Source organism: Taurulus bubalis (genome assembly GCF_910589615.1).
Source record: "Taurulus bubalis genome assembly, chromosome: 3".
NCBI classification, from domain to species: Eukaryota; Metazoa; Chordata; class Actinopteri; order Perciformes; family Cottidae; genus Taurulus; species Taurulus bubalis.
This window is the reverse complement of record NC_136591.1, coordinates 35,255,499-35,274,483: the sequence shown is the minus strand read 5'-3', so window position 1 is coordinate 35,274,483 and position 18,985 is coordinate 35,255,499. Positions and strand designations below refer to the sequence as shown.

At 45.9% G+C, this 18,985-nt stretch overlaps 1 protein-coding gene across 3 annotated transcripts; it reads right to left on the bottom strand.

Annotated features, from left to right (window-relative positions):
- Positions 1–2,558: 2,558 nt before the first annotated feature.
- Positions 2,559–12,581, bottom strand: tab2 (TGF-beta activated kinase 1 (MAP3K7) binding protein 2; the record flags this gene model as incomplete). 3 transcript variants are annotated; one of them, XM_079214722.1, is made up of 6 exons in its annotated part: positions 2,559–2,835; positions 4,414–4,513; positions 6,172–6,265; positions 7,193–7,353; positions 9,920–11,609; positions 12,480–12,581. In XM_079214722.1, the coding sequence occupies 6 exons, from the start codon at positions 12,579–12,581 to the stop codon at positions 2,706–2,708; spliced, it is 2,277 nt and encodes a 758-aa protein (XP_079070848.1). In that variant the 3' UTR covers positions 2,559–2,705. The 3 variants fall into 3 exon arrangements, with proteins under 3 accessions (XP_079070848.1, XP_079070847.1, XP_079070849.1); XM_079214721.1 differs by having other exon boundaries at positions 2,559–2,845; positions 4,418–4,513; XM_079214723.1 differs by having other exon boundaries at positions 2,559–2,845; positions 4,433–4,513.
- Positions 12,582–18,985: the final 6,404 nt, after the last annotated feature.

Sequence of the window (18,985 nt, the reverse complement as noted above, 5' to 3'; positions counted from 1 at the left end):
GCACTACCACTGTTGTCCAGAGGGACCGCCAAAGTCAACAATGAAAGTTCCTTGGTAGCTTTAACAGAGATTAAAGGTTGACCGTTGATTTAACAGACATTTCTCCTGCATGACAGCATTCTACACACAATAAACCAAAATGACAATGAGAAAAGCCCATTAATGCAGGATGGAGGCCACTGTGCTCATTGGGACCTTCAATGCTGCAGACATGTTTCTGTACCCTTCCCCACATCTGTGCCTCGATACAATCATGGCTTGTTTGTGCTCTGACATGCACCGTGAACTGTGGGACCTTGTATAGACCGGTGTGTGCCTCTCCAAACTATGTGCAATCAACTGAATGGACCACATGTGGGCTCCAATCAAGTGGTGGAAACAGGTTAGTGGTAACCGGATGCACCTGAACTCAATGTTGAGCGCCATGGCAAAGGCTGTGAATTATTACGTGATTTTTTTCATCTATTTTTTTATAGATTTGCACAAATTTCAAAAAGCCCTTTTCCACATTGTCATTATGGGGGATTGTGTGTGCTTTTTGAGAAGAAAAAGTATCTATTTTGGAATAAGGCTGTAAAATAACACAATGTGCACTGCTGTAATCCTGTACAAAGGAATATCTTATTTTAAACTATGTTGGTCTCTTCTGCCATCTAGTGGATCATCAGCATCACAAAGACAAACCCCAAAACTCAGAATAGATTTTTTTTAATTATTTTTACAAATAACTTATCTGTTACAAAGACAGTTTTCCCAGCTAAAATCAAAGAAACACTTTAGATATCCAAATTATTTTTTTCCATTTAATAAACATGAATAAACTGCCTCTTCACACCAAGGTGCAGATAAAGCTGAAAAAATGGTTTCTTTGGATTGGAAAAAAAAAAAAAAAAAAAAAAGGAACAAAGTATGGCGTAAGTGCTTAAGAGACAATAATCCATCTTCTACTTTTAAATGGGTTTAAACATTACTAAAATTTCGGTTTTAAAAATGGCACTCGGATGTGACAGAATAGATAATCAATACAAATTCAATAGTTCTAAGGCACTGACGCAAGGCAACGTTTTTCACAAGTGTGGAAAGAAAAAAAAGAAAAAAAACAGTAACTACTCCACAGTTAAAGTAAGGTAATGACAATAAGTAAACTTTAGAAACACCCTCATCAATAAAAGCTTAGGAGGATGAAATGAGCCAAATACAAATAAGAGTATACAAAGTGGACAGTCTGCTTCCATGATGTTGTAACTATTGTGACCGGTTGTATATAAATGGTATATATATACGAATATCTCCACATCATAGGTATACTTTAAACTGAAACGTGTTCACTTTGATCTTTGTTACCTCACAAAAAATAAAACCCGATTCAGGTGCACAGCGACATGGAGACCTCTGCAGTGACGTCCTGATTGTTCTGGAGAATGAGCGTCTCTTTGCACTGAGGTGGAGTTGTCCCCCGAAACATTAAACCTACATTCCAGTTGTCAGATAAGATGGCAGTTTGTAATTTTTTGCATTATGACCCCTTCCCCTCCCGACAGTCCCCGACATATTTGACGTCCTGAAAAAAAAAAAAAAGATTCCTCGCCTTCCTTTTTTTGCTGCATCTGCAGATCGTACACAGGCAGCTGAGCAATTACACAAGCGGTGAGCGGACCGGGTCGGACGTAGCTTCATGATGACTGCAAGGGGTTTAACGGCTCGCTCCTCTCCTTCTGCAAGGCTTCAACTCTCACAGAAATCAAGTCAAAGCTTTCGAAATAAAAGAAAAGGAAAAAAAAAAAGAAAAAAAGGGGGAGAGCACGGTGCTTATTTGTTTGAAAGAGGGAAACAAAACAAGACAAAAAAAAGTTAATAAAGTCTATAAAGCTATACTTACAGGAAATACAAGTGATTCATAGTGTGAGGAAGAAGGCTTTCAAGGCACATTCTAAAATTATGTACAGTAAAAAGTCGAGGGGAGTTTCTGCCTCCGTGTACTGTACACAAAGCATGCAACTTAGTTTATTTTTCATTAACTCATGGCTGAGGAGGCAGAAAAGGGGATACTGAAGGGGGTACGAGAGACACGTTTGAGCGACACTGCTGGTTCCCCCTTTTTGACATCCTCTAGAAACAGCAAACAAACTTGAAAAAGTTCCACGATTAGTCTGTTAGTTTTCCCTTCAGGTGGAGGCAGTGGCTGAACACAGTTCCCAATTCCCCGATCACGCCACCACAGAGGAAGAAAAAAATAAAATGTAATCAGCAAAAGGCACACTTGCACCTGTGTGTGTGTTGCATGTGTGTGTGTGTGTGTTTGTGTGTGTGTGTGTGTGTGTGTGTGTGCCGTCACACTGCAGGGCCACACTCGTAATACTGGAAGTGGCAGCAGCGAGGTATCCCCAGGAGGAAAGTGTCGCCCGTCGAGCGGACTCGACCCCGCGGCATCAAAGTCTCTAAAGGTGAGGCATCGTCCGACTCCGCCCGCCTTCGTGTAAAAACACGTGCTGTAAAAACACCGTCCAGTCAAGCCTTCAGTGGACAGCATTCTAACACACCTTAGAGAGGAGGGAAGAAAGAAACCGAGCGGGACGACTGATGCTCGCACACGCCCCCCAGCCCCCGGGGTTGTCATACGACTAGCGAAACAGAAGAAACAGAAAGGCCCTTTTTTTTTTTCTACTCTGGACTGGCGGGCGGCGGCGCGTCGCAGCCTCGTTGGCTCAGAAGTGCCGCGGGTACTCGCACTGTTCACAGCGGTTGAGGGCGGGGTGGTTGAGGAAGGTGCAGGCGGTGCAGTTCCACTCCATACCCTCGTCCTCCTCCTGGTCTGCGATGGGCTTCACAATCTTACTGCCCGGGTCTGTGAGGAGGAGGAGGAAGAAGAAGAGGAGGAGGAGGTCAGGACACAGGAGGAGAAGAAGTGTGCAATTGACCCACGAAAAGTGTCAACAGGCACTTCAGTCATCTGATTATTGGCCACTTGGCATTAAAAAAGGATAACACAGCTGCATATATATAAACTGATCTGATTCTAGACATCACATAAAATATCATCATACTGAAAACAGTATGTCCGAACACCAGGACCTGTATTACGGAGCAGGATTTAGGGCCAACTTTCAGATCGCAGATTGTGAAATAATATTACACAAAGACAAAGAAGTTAAAACACACGGTTTAATGTGACAAATGCAGAAAGGACAGCCAGCATCACATGTTTTAAATCAATAGGATTAAGGGCTTTGTATATATTTGAGCCTTATTCTTCAGCTACAACGTAGCGATGTGAAATCACTCGGAGCAAATACAAAATAAATAGTTAATTGCCTCATAAATCAACGCTAATAATGAAAAGAAACGCATTTTCTGTGCATCGTTTGGTCGGCGCTAAAGGGGCGGGGCCATCTAGCATCATATGACCCCCATGAGCAGCCGAAAGATAAAAGCTCGCTCCGTAGTACAGGGCTGTGGAGCTCGTTGAAGACGATGATAAAAAGGGAGGAAGAACGGAGGAAGAATGAAATGAGAGGAGAGAGGACAGAGATACCAACCAAGTGGGGGAGGAGGGGAAGGACCAGAGGAGGGCTCCATCAGGAGCTCAGAGGTCACATTATATCTACATCCTCTCCCGTCTGGCCCCGGCAGTGATGGAGCCGAGCAGAGGGTAAGGGAGGGATGAGCGGATGAGGGGTAGGCGGATGGAAGGGTGAAAAAAAAGAGAGATTACAGAGCAGGTAGGAGGGGAAGAAGAACTCAGTAGTCAGTCAGTCATAATCAGGGTAAAACCAATATCCTGAGCCGATTGTAACATCTAAAGATGATGATGTGTGCGAGTTCATCCCTCATGTGTTCATCTACGCTCACAGCTGGTTGGGGCGGTCGTCACTGAATACCGATTCATCAGCCCAATAAACAGCGAGTTACTGAGACGGTGTTCCTTATAGCCAGAAACAGTGTTTTGGTTTGGTTTTGAGACTAGTTTCGGGTTGTTTATTATAAAATAAATACAACAACTACGACACTGGTGGTCTGAGACCGGATGCTGAACAACTAAACGTCATAGAGTTTCAACAGTTTAAAAAGAAGAAGAAGAAGAAAACCCGGGAAAAGTGAACCGGTTGGGCACTGCGAGAACTTCTCATTCATAAAGAATGTGTCGATGATTAATTAAACATACCAGTCATTGAAGAAAAAATGACGAGTCAAGTCAGGCAAAACATATATTAATGAAAGAATTAAAAGTGGATATTACAAATAACCTTATGCCTGACCTTCAGCCCATAAGGTAACACATAGAAAATGTGTGTATATATATAAATATAAACAATACATACATTATAACAGGGGCCAATACTACAATAGTAGTAAATCCAAAGTAAGTACATTTAGGGAAAGTGTCCAGACATGACCATGCAGCCTCCTCTGAACTTACCGATAGATAAAGTACCTTTGGGTTTGGGTGGGACAGGACCGAGGAATCCCATGTTGTCATAAAAATTATGGATTGCACTAAGATTAAAGTGTGGTCCTGTAAACAGATGGAGAGAAAAGAAAGATTGACATTTTCTCACATCGAGCGTGCCGTCAGCACCTTGAGCAACACACACATCCACGAAGCCGTCATCGGCTCCGTCACTCGAGGCCGGCGCTACCGTGCTGTGAAACAAGGACGACTGCATTTATTTACAAATGCAACGGTAACAATATTAAAGGGTCTTAAACCGGGCCGGGTGTGTTTCGCTGGCCCTTCAGGGCTCGACGGCGAGTGGCGACGGTTTTCCGGCAAACCATTTTGGGAAATTGGCAACCAAGTATTGGCCTCTCGACATATACAACGTTGTTGTGCTAGTGATGGTCAGAAGGTGCCTTCATCTGCCGTAGAGACGGCATTACACCCCGTCACACAAATGGTCAATTTGATACGTTGAGAGGGAGAAAGCGATAAGCCTTTACTCTTTCTTACGTCAGGTTTTTATTAGTAAGCTGACATAAGTGCATTGCATCTCATTTATTTAAAAATCTACGGTTGGTTTAAACAACGTCTTGAGCACCGCCTTGGATCAAATACCACTTCAGCCGTCTCTCCGTCTCTCGTCCCCGCTAGCTGCGTCTGTGGGGGCGACTGTGGCTAAGTGGTTAGCATGCCCGTCCTTCAATCAGAGGGTTGGTGGTTCACGCCCCGGCCCCGGCTCCGCCAGTCCATGTCGCTGTGCCCTTGAGCAAGACACTTAACCCCTGATTGCTCCCCGTTGCTGTGTCTACAGTGTATAGAGCAAAAATCTAAGTCGCTTTGGATAAAAGCGTCAGCTAAATGTAATGTCTCCCTCCCAAACGATGAGGAGTCCCGGCTCACTTACAGTCGAGATGATGGGATTTATTCATCTCATGTGCCCATGTTTGGTAGTTCTGGACTTACTCTGTCGTAGCTCAAAAACTGACACGTTTGGTCTCCTTTTGTAACCAAGGCCAAAACAGACTCAGTAAGTTGGTTTTAGCCGAGTCGATTGCTGGAAATGCCTTTTTGCTACAGTTGGTTGATCACTTGTTGTTCCCCTACAAGCGGGTTAGGCGCGCTGAAGAGTCAGCAGTCAACGATGGCATGAAACATTGAATGACATCTGGAGACCACGAGCGGTCCTTGAGCACACGGTCATAAAAGAGTTCAATAAATAACTCCAGTTGCATGTGAGATTAGCCGTGGACAGACTGACAGAAACACACAGGCTTACACCTGGCGGCCATCACAAACAAATACACCGCATGTGACTTCACATCATAGACGGCCGCGGTTAATGCCTGGCATTAAATCCCAGCAACCAGCAGCACTATAGCAGGTCTATTCATTCACGGGAGCCGCCTCTTGGCTCCCCTTCACCTGTGTGAAGCTGCTGGTCGGCGGCTCGGTTTCTGTCAGCGGTGGAGTGCTGCCAGGGGGCCAATAAACCCCTTGTTGCCGACCAGCGACAGGATGCAATTCAGGAAGAACTGCTCGTTAACAGCACAATGGCAGCACCTTGAGTGTGAGTGTGTGTTTGTGTGTGTGTGTGTGTGTGTGTGCGGGGAGGATGTGAGCAGCTGCGCGCCCAAAAACTGACTTACTTGTTCACATTATTCAACCAGAGACATAAGCCCAGCACCGGTTTAGGGAAGAATATCAATGGTTATGTATCGGAGAGGGAATCGTACCTCTGGTTTGAAGGAGATCAATTTCTTTTGTGAGGCAGTCAATGTCGATCTGCAGTGACCGGTTTTTGCATCGCAGCTGCTTCATTTCCTCGATCTGGAAAAGAATGAGACAGAGGAGGATCAGCAGGCTCTCTCACACACACACACACACACACACACACACACACACACACACACACACAACGGTGTCAGGAGGGGAGCTGCTCCGCTCTCCAGAGCTGGCTGGCCTCCGTAAACAACACAGAACCAAGGAGCTACTGAGCTCAGCAACACCAGCTAATTGACCTTCTGCAGCCACTTCCCCCCTCTCTGTTGACCCAAACTGTCGACTCGACAAAAAAAAAAAGCTCAGAGCGGCACTTGATCTGAACCCGAGATGTTATTACCAAACTCACAGCTGCAAATCGTAACGTAAACATTGAAGCTGCACCGGCGATAAATATGGTTTCATTCGAACTCTCGTCGTCGCCGTTTTAGCTGCGGGACGCGACGCCAAGTCGGAAAAATATAGAAGTAGTATCAGCCAAATCATAAACGGACCCTGTAATCAACATAGTGTCAGGGTGTGTTGATGTGCCACGAGCGGGGACCAAGAATGGCAACGTGACAAAGATCGTTTTGTTTTGTCCGCTCAGCTTTTATCTGTCGGTAATAACCAGGGAAGCATCTGCTTGCAGTTATGAAGAACATCTCTCTGATGACTGCTAATAAAATCATATTGTTTTTTTGTTAATGATTGAGCTGCCAATGAAAGAGGTTGGTTTGAATTCCTTGATATTTTCCCCTTCAAATGTCCCCACTTTTCTACATTCTGGCTGGCGAAAGCCAGGAAATATGAGCACCAACTCTGAAGCTGGTGATTACTGTTCGCAACAATAAATACCAGTTTGTAACATTTGAATTGGGCAACTGGCTAATGGTCAATATACCCATACCATATAACAGCAACCTTAGTAGCATTACATATAGATTGATACCACAAATGTGTATCTTTAGGAAACAATCCCTGGATTAGGCTTACAGAAGGAATTTGGGAGGCCGAGTTGGATCTCTCCAGCCGTCTCCTGGTCAGGTCGTTCTCCATCTCGTTGACCTCCTCTTTTAGCTTCTCCAGCTTCTTCTTCTTCAGCTCCAGCTCGTGCCACAGCCTCTCCATGCGGGCCTTCTGATGGACCAACAACGCTGCAGAGCACACACACACACACACACACACACACACACACACAAACGGCACTGACATCAGCTGTCTAATTCAAACAGCAAGTGAAAACATGTACGCATACATTTTGCAAGAGGGAAGGAATTTCAAAGATTATATGGAGGAGAAACTCCTCGTAACTAAAAACTGCAAATCAAAACTGGATATAAAGGTCGTTTTGAAAATGTGTATCGCATGTTCACAGCAATTATCCTCCATACACCAGTCAAACCGGTTTTGTGCATCAAAAACAACTTTGTAAGGAGAGACGGGGGAACTACATCAGCCTGCGTTTCATCACCTATTGTGGGAAGATCAGATGTATTCAAAAAGACTGCTGCAGGCAAGTGGTGTTTAATGCAGACCCTTTTTTTTTTTTTTTTTTTTTACTGTGCACAAGTTCTGCTCAGGTCTCTACAGCGCGTTTCCCATAATTCACTGTAGTTCCTGCATCCGTTTGACAGGTCGTAACTCCTCCCATGCAGACTTTCGATGACGAACAACCCTCTCTGCTGCTCCACACAAACACTTCACAACTTCCGACTAGCATCTGAGAGGCCATCACGAACATCCACCCCTCAAGCTGTGCAATTGTACACTATGGACAAATTAAATACATCCTCGTTAGGTGGTGGGATTTTATTTTGGACGACATTTTCCTTCGAGGTCACGGAAAAGTGGTTAAGAGAAGACAATAGGAGGGAATTATTACTATTATGATTATTCAATTGCAGCCTCGTCCTCGAGCTAAACTGCTACCTGTTTGCTTAATAAGAGTCACACGGTATGACAACATGAGCCACTTGAACATGATGCACGTGGCGTCGTGCTTTACAGTGACTTACTTCAGCTGCGACGAGGCAAACGTGCCTTATAATAGTCCTGGCGTTTGGCTGTTGGATTCAACATGTTATGTTTATTATGTGATAATGATGCTGTTTTAAAGCCTCATCTTCCTTCTCTGCGAACACATCCAAATATGTTTTTGTGCGATGGATGAGTGACCACTCTCTTCTTTCCTCAGACATCCATGTGACCCCTGACCCCTCCTCAATCTGCAACTCCTATTTATATTGCTTGTTTTATTGTTGTTTTCAGGAATTTGCGAAGGCAACAAGTCGCATTATCATCTAAGGGTCCACTTGAATGGTCGGCTACACATGTGACTACATGAATTCTTGTCTTCTTTTTTTTTTTTTTTTTTACTTGGGTCTAAATTTAGCTCACAAGATGTTGTCTGGCTGTGTGAGATTCCTTACCCACAACAACAAAACACAGAAAGACTTGCATAATTTTTTTTGGGATTCATCAAATTGGCTTGAAGGGTAACCTCAGTGTTGTTTAAACCTGGATCTTATTTTCCCATGTTTTTGTGTCTTAGTGACTAATGGGGACAACAACAACGTTTGGAATTTGGTCCAGTATGAACTGGAAACGCTGCAGCCGCCAGACATGCTCCTCACCGTCACCGTACTAAAAGTATTTGACAGACTCAGACTGTTATTAGAGGTGTCTGGCAACATTATGCAAGATATAAAACCTTTTCCCTTTAACTGTTGCTCCATTAAATGCCTTCACATTGCCAACCACATGTCCTAGGTAACGGCTACAGACCTGGCGTGAATGGTGAAGGTTACCATCGGCAATTCATATTTAATTAACAGTCAAGTGGTGACAGGTGTGTCTTTTTTAATCACGTACAGCTTTGGTGTCAATTTTGTATTTTTTTTCAGGCTGCTGAGGGTCAGCAGCAGCCCCTCTTGGTGGTAGTCACTGCCGTGCCGGAGGCAAAGCCGGTGACTCGCACGTGATACAGTCGGACGCCCAAAAAAGGAAACGGCAGTGTTCTCCGACGCGTTTGACTCACACTACAGAATCCACCAGTCTCAGGGGTTCGCTGCGGACGACTCACACTAACATCATCGCAGCGAGTCACCCTCACTTTGGTCTACCTCATGGGGGCGGACACGGGGAGCAGTGTTGCCTCCAGCGACTCAACATTTGTCCTCTCGTTTCCCTAATCAGAAACACAGGTAGCAGCAGCACAAATCTCTGCCTGTCTGACTGACATCTCTCAGTGGATGTCCCTACACCACCTGAAAATTAACCCCGACAAGACTGAACTACTTTTCCTTTCTTGATTCTTGTTGTTCCGAGTTTGTACTCATGGTTGAATGCACTTATTGTAAGCCGCTTTGGATAAAAGCGTCAGCTCAATGAAATATAATGTAATGTAAAAAGCAAGTATACACAGCTTGGGTCAAGAAATGCCCTACAGTCAATGTTATGGAAAAGACTTTGTAAATCACACAGGATACTTTGTAGTAAAATTACTGTCTTGGCAGGAAGCGATGGAAAAAGCATTTGGCCCGCTCCTGTTAGAGAAAAGGAAAAGAAACCGGCACACTACTCTGTCTAATCACTGTGCACTCTTAAGCCACTTGACATTTGCTAAACAACCAGAAACGGTGAAAACAAACACTCTAACAAGACAGAAATGTATCCGCAAAGAGACTTATGATCCGAGTGACGACACTCGGCATCGCTCACCTTGTGTGTACGCTGCGTCGTCAGAGCCCATGCTGAGTCGGCGCTGCTCGCTCGGCCTTTCCCTGTGAGGCGACAGCGGGTCTGAGAGATGGAGCGGGTCGGGCTCCACGAAGTGGTGGTCTGAGGGGAGGCTGAGGAGGTTGTTGGGCTCAAACGTAGGGGACACGACTCCGGGGGACACCGCCGGGGGTTTATTGGGGGACACTGTGATTTTAAAAGTGTACTTGGTGTTGGGCTGTGTCACCACCACGCGCGGGGACGACGCTGTGCCTCCCCCTCCTAAAGAGGCACGGGACTTCGGTGGGTGGTGGTGGATGTACGCGGGGCCCATGCTCACTTGGCCCCCCATGTTCCTGGCCCCCGAGGACCCCTGCAAGGGAGGGTTGGCTGAGATGTAGACTGTGGGAGGGTTCCTACCCCCACTGTCGTCGCTGGAGGCATTGGCAGAAATGTAAAACTTGGGTTGAGCGCGGGAGCCGGCTGAGGCCACGACGGCCTCCTCAGAGGGAGCGGTAGCAGCAGTAGGCGGGCTGGCAGAGATGTAAACAGTGGGCTGGCTGCGGCTCAGACCTGAGCCTCCGATGGAGAGAGGGGTGGTGGGGACAGTGGCCACCCCGGTTGAACAGGCGGAAGAGGAAGAGGAAGGGCAGGAGGAGGACGTGGAGGAGGAACGAGGCCCGCTGCTTGTCCGCAGCACCGCAGTCGTGGTTGTGGAGTTGCTCCTCTGAGGAGATTCAAGTTTGATCTCTATCTGATTCTTCCGCGGGCCAGTGGAGATGTTCTGGATGTTGTACTGGCTGATGGTGGACAGGGAGGTGGGCATGACAGAGGAGGAGGAGGAAGAGCATGAGGAGACGCCAGAGGAGGAGGCCTGGCTTCCAGTGGGGAGGATGGAGGGCGCCTGGGGATTTGTCGGGGAGCTGATCGGCATGTAGACGTGAGAGGTCTGGTGGCCCTGGGTCTGGTGCTGTGAGGTATGTGAGGCGTGCTGAGGGCCGGACCACGAGCCGGACAGGGAGGAGGGGTGTGAGATCTGATAGATCTGCTGCTGGGGCTGGGAGGTTGGGCTGTACTGGGCCCTGCCTCCCTGCTGGTGGTTCTGCCGGGTCGTACCAGACTGGCTGACATAGGGCCTGATGTAGATAGAGTTACCCTGTGGGCTGCCGAGGCCCGGCTGCGGACCGCCGTGTATGTGCAAAGAAGTGGGTGTGTTGCGGCCCGTCGCGATGTGGGGCGCTAGCGTCACGGTGATGGGGTTGAAGCGCGGGGTCTGCTGGACACCCATAGTCGATCCTTTGACACCCAGAGGGTAGAGTCCGAGGTGCTGCGGGGGCTGCGGTTTTCGTGTGGGCTCCATCCCACCGAACACATTGATGCTGGAGGGCACCTGCACTGGGGCTGACTGGGGCTCCTGCTGAAAAAAGTCACTGTTGGGGGCCTGGCCTTTCTGGAGGGGCCCGTCGCTCAGGCTGTGGGCCAGAGTTCGACTGCCGTTCATTCTCAGGTCGTCCCGAACCGGGGCCACGTGCACATTCTGAGACTGGAAGCCCAGGTTCAGCTGGGTCATGTGGTTGCGAAGCCTGATGAAGCCGGGGTCGTCGGAGTAACCGAGGTTTCCTTCCTCGCTGTACAGGTAGACCGGACTGACCTGGGACAGGTATTCACAGCAGGCGTCTAAATTGTTGTTGTTCTGAAGGAGAGACAGAGAGGAAGTCAGTTTATTATTATTATTATTATTATAATAGCGTATTAGATGAGAATCCAAAAAGGCAACGAGGCTAACATAATACCGGTTTGTAATCATTGCCGTTTTACCATCAAATAAAAACATTCCTAGCAATGATGATCCATATTGGCAGACACAGATCCCTTTGTTGTTTGTTATAGCAGCTGGTCTACAAGGCTCCAGACCAATTTCTTTTTTTTTGCTAAAGTCCCAAAGATTCTTTCAACCGCCATCAAAAATTCAAAATGTTTTCCTTTTACTTTATTATAGCCATCTGTAGTTTTTTTATCTTCACAAAACAAACACAATTAAAATGAAATAAAAGATTGTACTTTTATTGATAAAAACAATCTTGTCATTAGTAGTTTTAATGATGTATTATAAGCTGCTTGGAATGCATCATGGTAACATTATAATTTACCTTCCTCCAATACCATTTCGAATATAAAAGTCAATAAAAAAAGAAATCTGATGAGAATATATCTGTTTTTCCTGTTCCGGTTTGAAGGTATACATGTGATGTGTACAGATTGTAAAGCCCTGTCATTTGTGATTTTGGACAAAATGAATTAACTTGAATTGAAGCTGCTTAAAAAAAAATTATATATATATATATATATATATATATATATATATATATATATATATATATATATATATATATATATATATATATATATATATATATATATATATATATATACATACACATAACAGATAACAGATCTGTTAAATTCTGTTAACGTTGTTTAATCCGTTTACCGTGTGGTGGTTTCTAAACAGTACTATCCATACACATACACCTCTGGGGTCCAGATGTTAGAACTTGCCCACCTGCAGAACACACTGGGAGACGACACCCTCTGGGACTTCAGGGAATTTCTGGCGCAGGTCATGCAAAACCTGAATGTCAATCTGGTGGCTTCCCTGGGCCATTCGTATGTTGCCAGGTCAGGACTGCTCTACTGTTCAGCGCACGGAGGCGTCAGTCGTGGCAGCAAACCGCCTTCATCTTGAACATTTTCTAAAGTCAAACAAAGGGGGGGGGGGGGGGGGAAGAAAAGGTAAGCATCCGATGAGAAACTTCCCTCTATGTGACTTTTGTTAAAAAAAATAAAAAAAATAAAAAAACATACGCGGAATCTCATTTTCCCTCTAGTCGGAAGGGACTCTTCACAAAGTAATATGAGCTGGAGAAGTCTGCGTTTTGTTACTTCATAAAAAATGTCTAAGTGGCAGAGAAGGAGCCAATGTGGTCAACTGCAAGTCCACTCGACAAGACATCAGTCAGACGTTTGAGGTTGTCGATTTCATTACGGTTGGGGAGCTTTCAAAACAGAAGTTCACGGACTCTCTGCGAGAATACATGGCATTCATTTCAGAAGCCCTCCTCCACACAGAGCTCCTTAATAAAAGAGCAGCAGAGGGAGGAAACCACCTCTGACTGACTACTGAAAACCGGCCTTTTTACAATTGATCTTAACGTCAACACTCGCGTATTAAGGACAGATGGGGGAACAGTAGTCTGCTCTGGAGGAAAAGCTCCAGCGTAAGGCCGATCTGTAGAACAGTTGATCCTTGAGAATCGAAAATGATTTCTGACACTGCACGAAGACTATAAAACTGAGTTTGCCCCCTGTCTCACACAGGAATGTGGGACGTTTGTTTTTATTGATCTGAACCCTGAATCAACCAGAGAAAAGGCTTTTTCCAGCAAACCTTCTGCACACACTCACACACACACACTTTAGACCTAAGCTCCCAGCCTTTTTTTGCTTCTCCCAGGAAGTGAGAATTGTGTGTTTTTTTTCAAAACTAAAACAGTCTCCTCATCCACAGTTACCGATTTAATTCATTTAAATTGCTAAAGTACCCGTAACCCTTGTGAGAAGAGACGTGACAAATTACATTTTTTCTTTTAAGATAGATACGTTTTAATAATTCCGCTTAAAATGACTAAGCGATTATAATGTTTCACTAAATCATTCACAAGTCCCCCGTACAACGGCGGATTTCAGTCGACACATCCCTGTAATCAACCTAGACCATTGTCTGATGAGTACAAGTGTCTCACAATTGCGACGCGAAACTGGAAGTATTTTGCCGTTTGTTTTTGGGCATTCCGAGGTCCTGCGATCTCATTGGTCCTCAGACGCATCAGACGTGACATGCGGAAGAAGACGGTCATTTACATTTCTTGTTTGTCATGGTGGGACCAAGGAAAAGCTCAAAGTAGGTCATTTTTTCATTATAGATCAAGGACAATAGGGTCTGGTATTCATTTCAAAGAGCTGTAGAACACCTAGGGTCCCCTAATTAGGTACCATCAGGTAATATTCTTCCCGATTTGGGCAGATGTCTGTTCAAACCTCCCTGACTGATGGGCTGCTGTGATCCGCTGCTCCAATGTGGAACAGAACAGTCATGAGAGCTTGAAAGCGTTAAGTGCACGACAGCCATGCCTGTGTTATCCCACACGTTTTCTTCTTGAGAAGAGCCGGCCAAGAGGAAGGAAGACAACATTTTTACCCGAGCAGCTGCTCTTCTGTCTTATCAGAGCATGAGGATGTGCCATGCCCTCATACGAGTCGTAAATGGGCCTCGCAGAGCATCTGTATAGTGGATGTAGCTGTGGCTGGTAACAGGAGGAGGAGCCGTTTGGCTACTGAATAGTGGGGCGCCAGCTGCAAGTAGGGAGCCTGAACTCAAGAGAGAGAGAGAGCAGGACCTGAGCTACTGATTAGAGAGCTGGCTCAACCTAAGTAGGCAGTAGGGAGGTGAAGCTAAGCATAACTCAGATATGGACCATAGAAAGAAGGAGATAAATATATGCATTGTCAACATCTGGATCTGGACCGAGACCGTTAAACACCGGGATCTGTTTTTTGTTTGTTTATCATGAGCACTTTAACACTGAATACTACGCAAATAAAGACATCAACCGATCACGGACGCATTCAAAACATTCACTATAGCGGACAACAATAGGGAGGCTCCACAGTCAGAGAACCGCTCCTTTCGTCCTTACCTTTCACAATAAAAGCTCTCGACATATACACAGTAACTGTTTACCAGAAAACAAATTCACGTACAAAATTCAGGCAATTCAGCAGCTGACCTCAGAGAGACTGCTAGACGCCGCTCTGGGTCAATAGGATCCCACTGGTTTGGTCCTCTGCCTGCAAGACTCTAATTCAAAACTTTGATTGAAAAAGTGTTGCAAATTAGCTCCGCTGCCAGTGAGAATAGTTTTGATGTGAAATATTCGCATGCAAGTATTTCGCATTTTCGTGTCGTCTACTCGTCGTGCCTATTCCTGCACTTATGCCACCATAATACATAGTACACAAAATGCGAGAGAGCCTCTAAAAGCCAAACCTGAGGAGAACAGATTAATATCTCAGATTACATGTTTAGAGCAAATCTGTCCTACAGACTAAGTCTCCAAACGAGGCCTTTAAAGTGTTCAACTTCACACACCACTTTTAAAGCCTAATACATCTACATTATTTAAACCACAGACGGATGAGACGTCACTGCACCGGAGCCAGAGAACAACAGCCCGCCGTTCAGGCTCTGCTCGGGACGCTGGGCAGCTCCGAGCATTGTGGGAAAGGAAACTCACTACTTGGCGGCTGAGCCAGTTGCAGGTCAACAGTGTGGTTAGATTGTTTCCTGGCTTCAAAAACAAAAAGGTCCACACCTCTTCACTGTTCGGAATCATAGGCCTTCAGCCTGCCCGTGTGTGTGTGTGCGTGTATGTGTGTGTGTGTGCGTGTATGTGTGTGTGTGTGTGGAGGGGGCTCCGAGGGGGGCGGATTAGCCCTCGCAGTCCCGGGAGGAGCTGGTGGAACAGGGCCCGGGGCGGCGCTGCGCTGCCAGCAGAGATAGAGACAAAGCTTCTATTGCTGAGGCTGTTATTCGCCATGCCAAAGCATTGACCCACAGTCCCACACTCATTTCTGCAAGTAGCAGGCCTGCCATGCTCCATCAATGGGCTCATTCAGTCCGCCAGAGCGAAAGCACCTTAAAAACGTCCAAATTAATTAAAACCTGAATAAAAATGCACAAATGATCAACAGGAGCCTTTTGGGAGAAATAGCGGCCCGGCACCTGGCTCTGTCGCCGCTGCGATAGCCCACACAAAAAAAAATGGTGTAAACAAAGGGGCTACACATTACTGGGACACACACACACACACACACACACACACACACACACACACACACACACACACACACACACACACCTCTCTTCAGCGTGCAGAGACTAAATGCTGCGATCATGAATCGGTGGTCCAAATGAGTATTCAGCGGCCCAGGAGAGGCGACATGCATATCGATCGGTTCGGATTTGTCGCGCCGCATAGCGTTCGAAGGCTCAACGACTTCGCTCGGCTGCAACATGGAGACCGGCTTCAGCGCTGCAGCTCGCAGTGCGGTTCACCTCGGATTGCAGCCCTGATGGAAACAGACAAACGGCAGCGGCCCCAAGGAGGGGGCCCGCCGCGCTTCCTTCCCATGCCATTATTTCACTACTCACTCATGTACGCACATCTTTCTCAAAGAATACTCCTCGATTCCTGCACTTTTTATATTCTTTTTTTCTGCATTTTGTTCTGATTCGATGACTTTCGAGGAACCACAGGCCATGCCTTGCCTCCCACGGAGGAACGCGCAGGCCTGCATGGAAACTTTTGCCGGGGGAGCTTTTTCGAGTCATCACAGAAAAAGCTGTGACTGAATCAAAGTGATTTCCCACCGTATTAATGTCAGGGGTCCAACTGAAATAAACATTCAAGATAAACTGCAATTGTGTCATCAATGGAAACTTTTTGTGCATCTTCAACAAGATTGCCGTAAAACATCCTGGAACTTGGTCTGTGAAAAGGTCAAGCCAAGCTGAGAATCCTGCACATTACGGAGATAAAAATACATTTTAGACAATAACATTTCCCTTCAACCTCCTTGGTGCAGAGGTAAAATGTCATCCGTGCATCCCAATACACGTCTTTATTCATTTGAATTCATCATAATAACGACGACACTAGAAGACAACACATTTACTGTGGAGCGTGTTAGGCTTGCACACGAGCCCCACGCATGAAGCAGTTCTTTTGTTCCAGGCAACGACTCGAGAACAGAAACAAAACCGCACTTTATGTGCAGAAACCAAATTGCACTCAACTGTGCCATGAAGCCTGGGCCTCCGACTGCACACGCAGGGCTGGGATCAGCACTGCGAGACGGGCCTGCTTGGCTTTTAGTTGGCCACTTTTGAAAACAGGGTCTTTGGGAGTGTTTTGTGTGCAAGTGTGCATGCGTGTGTATGTGCACATTGGGGGTGTGTGTGTGTGTGTGTGTGTGTGTGTGCGTGAGCGCAGGAAATACAAAATTCTTCAGCACCGCAGCCTGCAGCTGGTGGTTTATTGGAAGCAGGCGAGGGCACCAGCTCCCCAGGTTGACCAACCCCTCCCAAGGCACTGTGGGAAAATGGGAGGTCTTTGAACCGTGGAGGAGCGCCTCTCTCCTCGAGCCCTCCGCGCAGTCAATGGACCGCCAGTCCAACTTTTTTTGTTTTCCCCTGTAAACACTGTAAATGTATCTGTAAAAAGAAAAGGCTGCCCAGCCAGTTGTGTCTGTCTTAGCCCTATAAGGTAAGAAGAGGAGGACAAGGGGGGGGGGGGGGGGGGGGGGTTAGAAACGGCAAGTAGGTGAAGCTGTTGGGCGCTTGCTGCAGCTTGCTTTTCTGTGTGTGTGCGTGTGCGTGTGTGTGTGAGAGAGAGAGAGAATGTGTTCTTGGGCTCAGACACCAGTCGACTCCGACCTCCCTCCCACATTTTAAGTCCTCCCTTCCTCCTCCCACCTCTTCAACACAAGATATTGTGGGCAAACAAAATGCTGAGCTGATCCAGCAGCAGCAGCTCCTTAAAGTACAAACGAGTGTGTTTCGCCATAGATCCCGACAGCCGCCTTTCACCTGCAGTCACCTCGACCGCAAGCACAATGTTCCTGTGGTCTTTGTTTTGTCAATGAACAGACATGATCACAAGTACAACCGGGCCATCGCTGTTGGCCCGAGGATAGCGGTTTGAAATCTAACAATAAAGGAAATTAAGCAAAGAAAACAGACACAGCTTTGACTTTTCTAATCTTCACTTTCATATTGTTTTACTTCTTCAGGCTTCTGCTATGTAAAGGAAACCGGTTGAGAAGGGAACATCGCTCTTTAGTTGAACCGATCACAACTCAGACAAGAGGGGTCATCGTGACTCAAGTGCTTCACTTAAAAAAGGTTTCCAAGCCAAAAAGGGTTGAGAACAGCTGGCCTAATTATCATGCTCCTTTAAATAGAATTTATTAATTTACCACTGTTGCGTTTTTTTTTTACAGTGCATTATTTATTTTCACCTTTATTAATCCAGAGTAGGTCAACTGAACGCATCATCTGCCTATAGAATCAAATATTTGCTCCCTTGCCAGTACAAAAAACAAACTTTTCATTGTCTGCATTCCCTCTTGCTCAACAGGAAGGAATAAATGTTGTTTCGAAAGAATGACAGGCACGTTGAATAAACCCTGTGGAGCTCTCAACGTACTCAAACATACTTTGGTCTCTCTCACATACTGTGTAATGTATTTTACAGTCTTAGAACAATGTTGAATACATTTCCTACACAGCATTTGCTGGTTTTGAATGCCTTCAAACTTGCATTATTTAGCTTTTTCTTTTTATTGGTGCATCAAGGCATAGTAATCATCTCATCTGACACACCATGCAAGATTTATTTCCTCCGACAGCCACTCTGACTTGCATTGCCAACACAGAACCGTCTGGCTGGCTGCTACAAACACTCCTGAAATATCTATTTCACTTTTTAATAACTGCAGAGATTTGTTAACGGATAATTATTATATCTAAAAAGTTTGAGACGGCTGAAATTGTTTGAACATCACACCCTTTGGGAGATGTACATCTGCTGACTCGTTAACTGAAGAAAGCATAAGAAAAATGCTTCCAGACAATAAATGATAAAAAAGCATGTGGTTAGTCTCGCCACCCTCAGAGCAGACTTTTCTCTTCCTTCTTATTATGGATTCATGACATGAACAATCTTCCAATGGCATTCCACATGGAAACAGATGACCAGCGGGTCGACTATTCAGAACCGCATGAAGGAGCTTATCTTCACAGAGCTGCGTCGTCTCTGTAGGATGAAAGGCTGTATCCACACACATTCGCCATTTCTAGAAATTCTAGAAAGCGGCGCCCATAAGACAGTAAGAAGTGGGTGCAGTCATTGTGACGTCACCCGTCGGTTTGTGGCCTGATGATTTAAA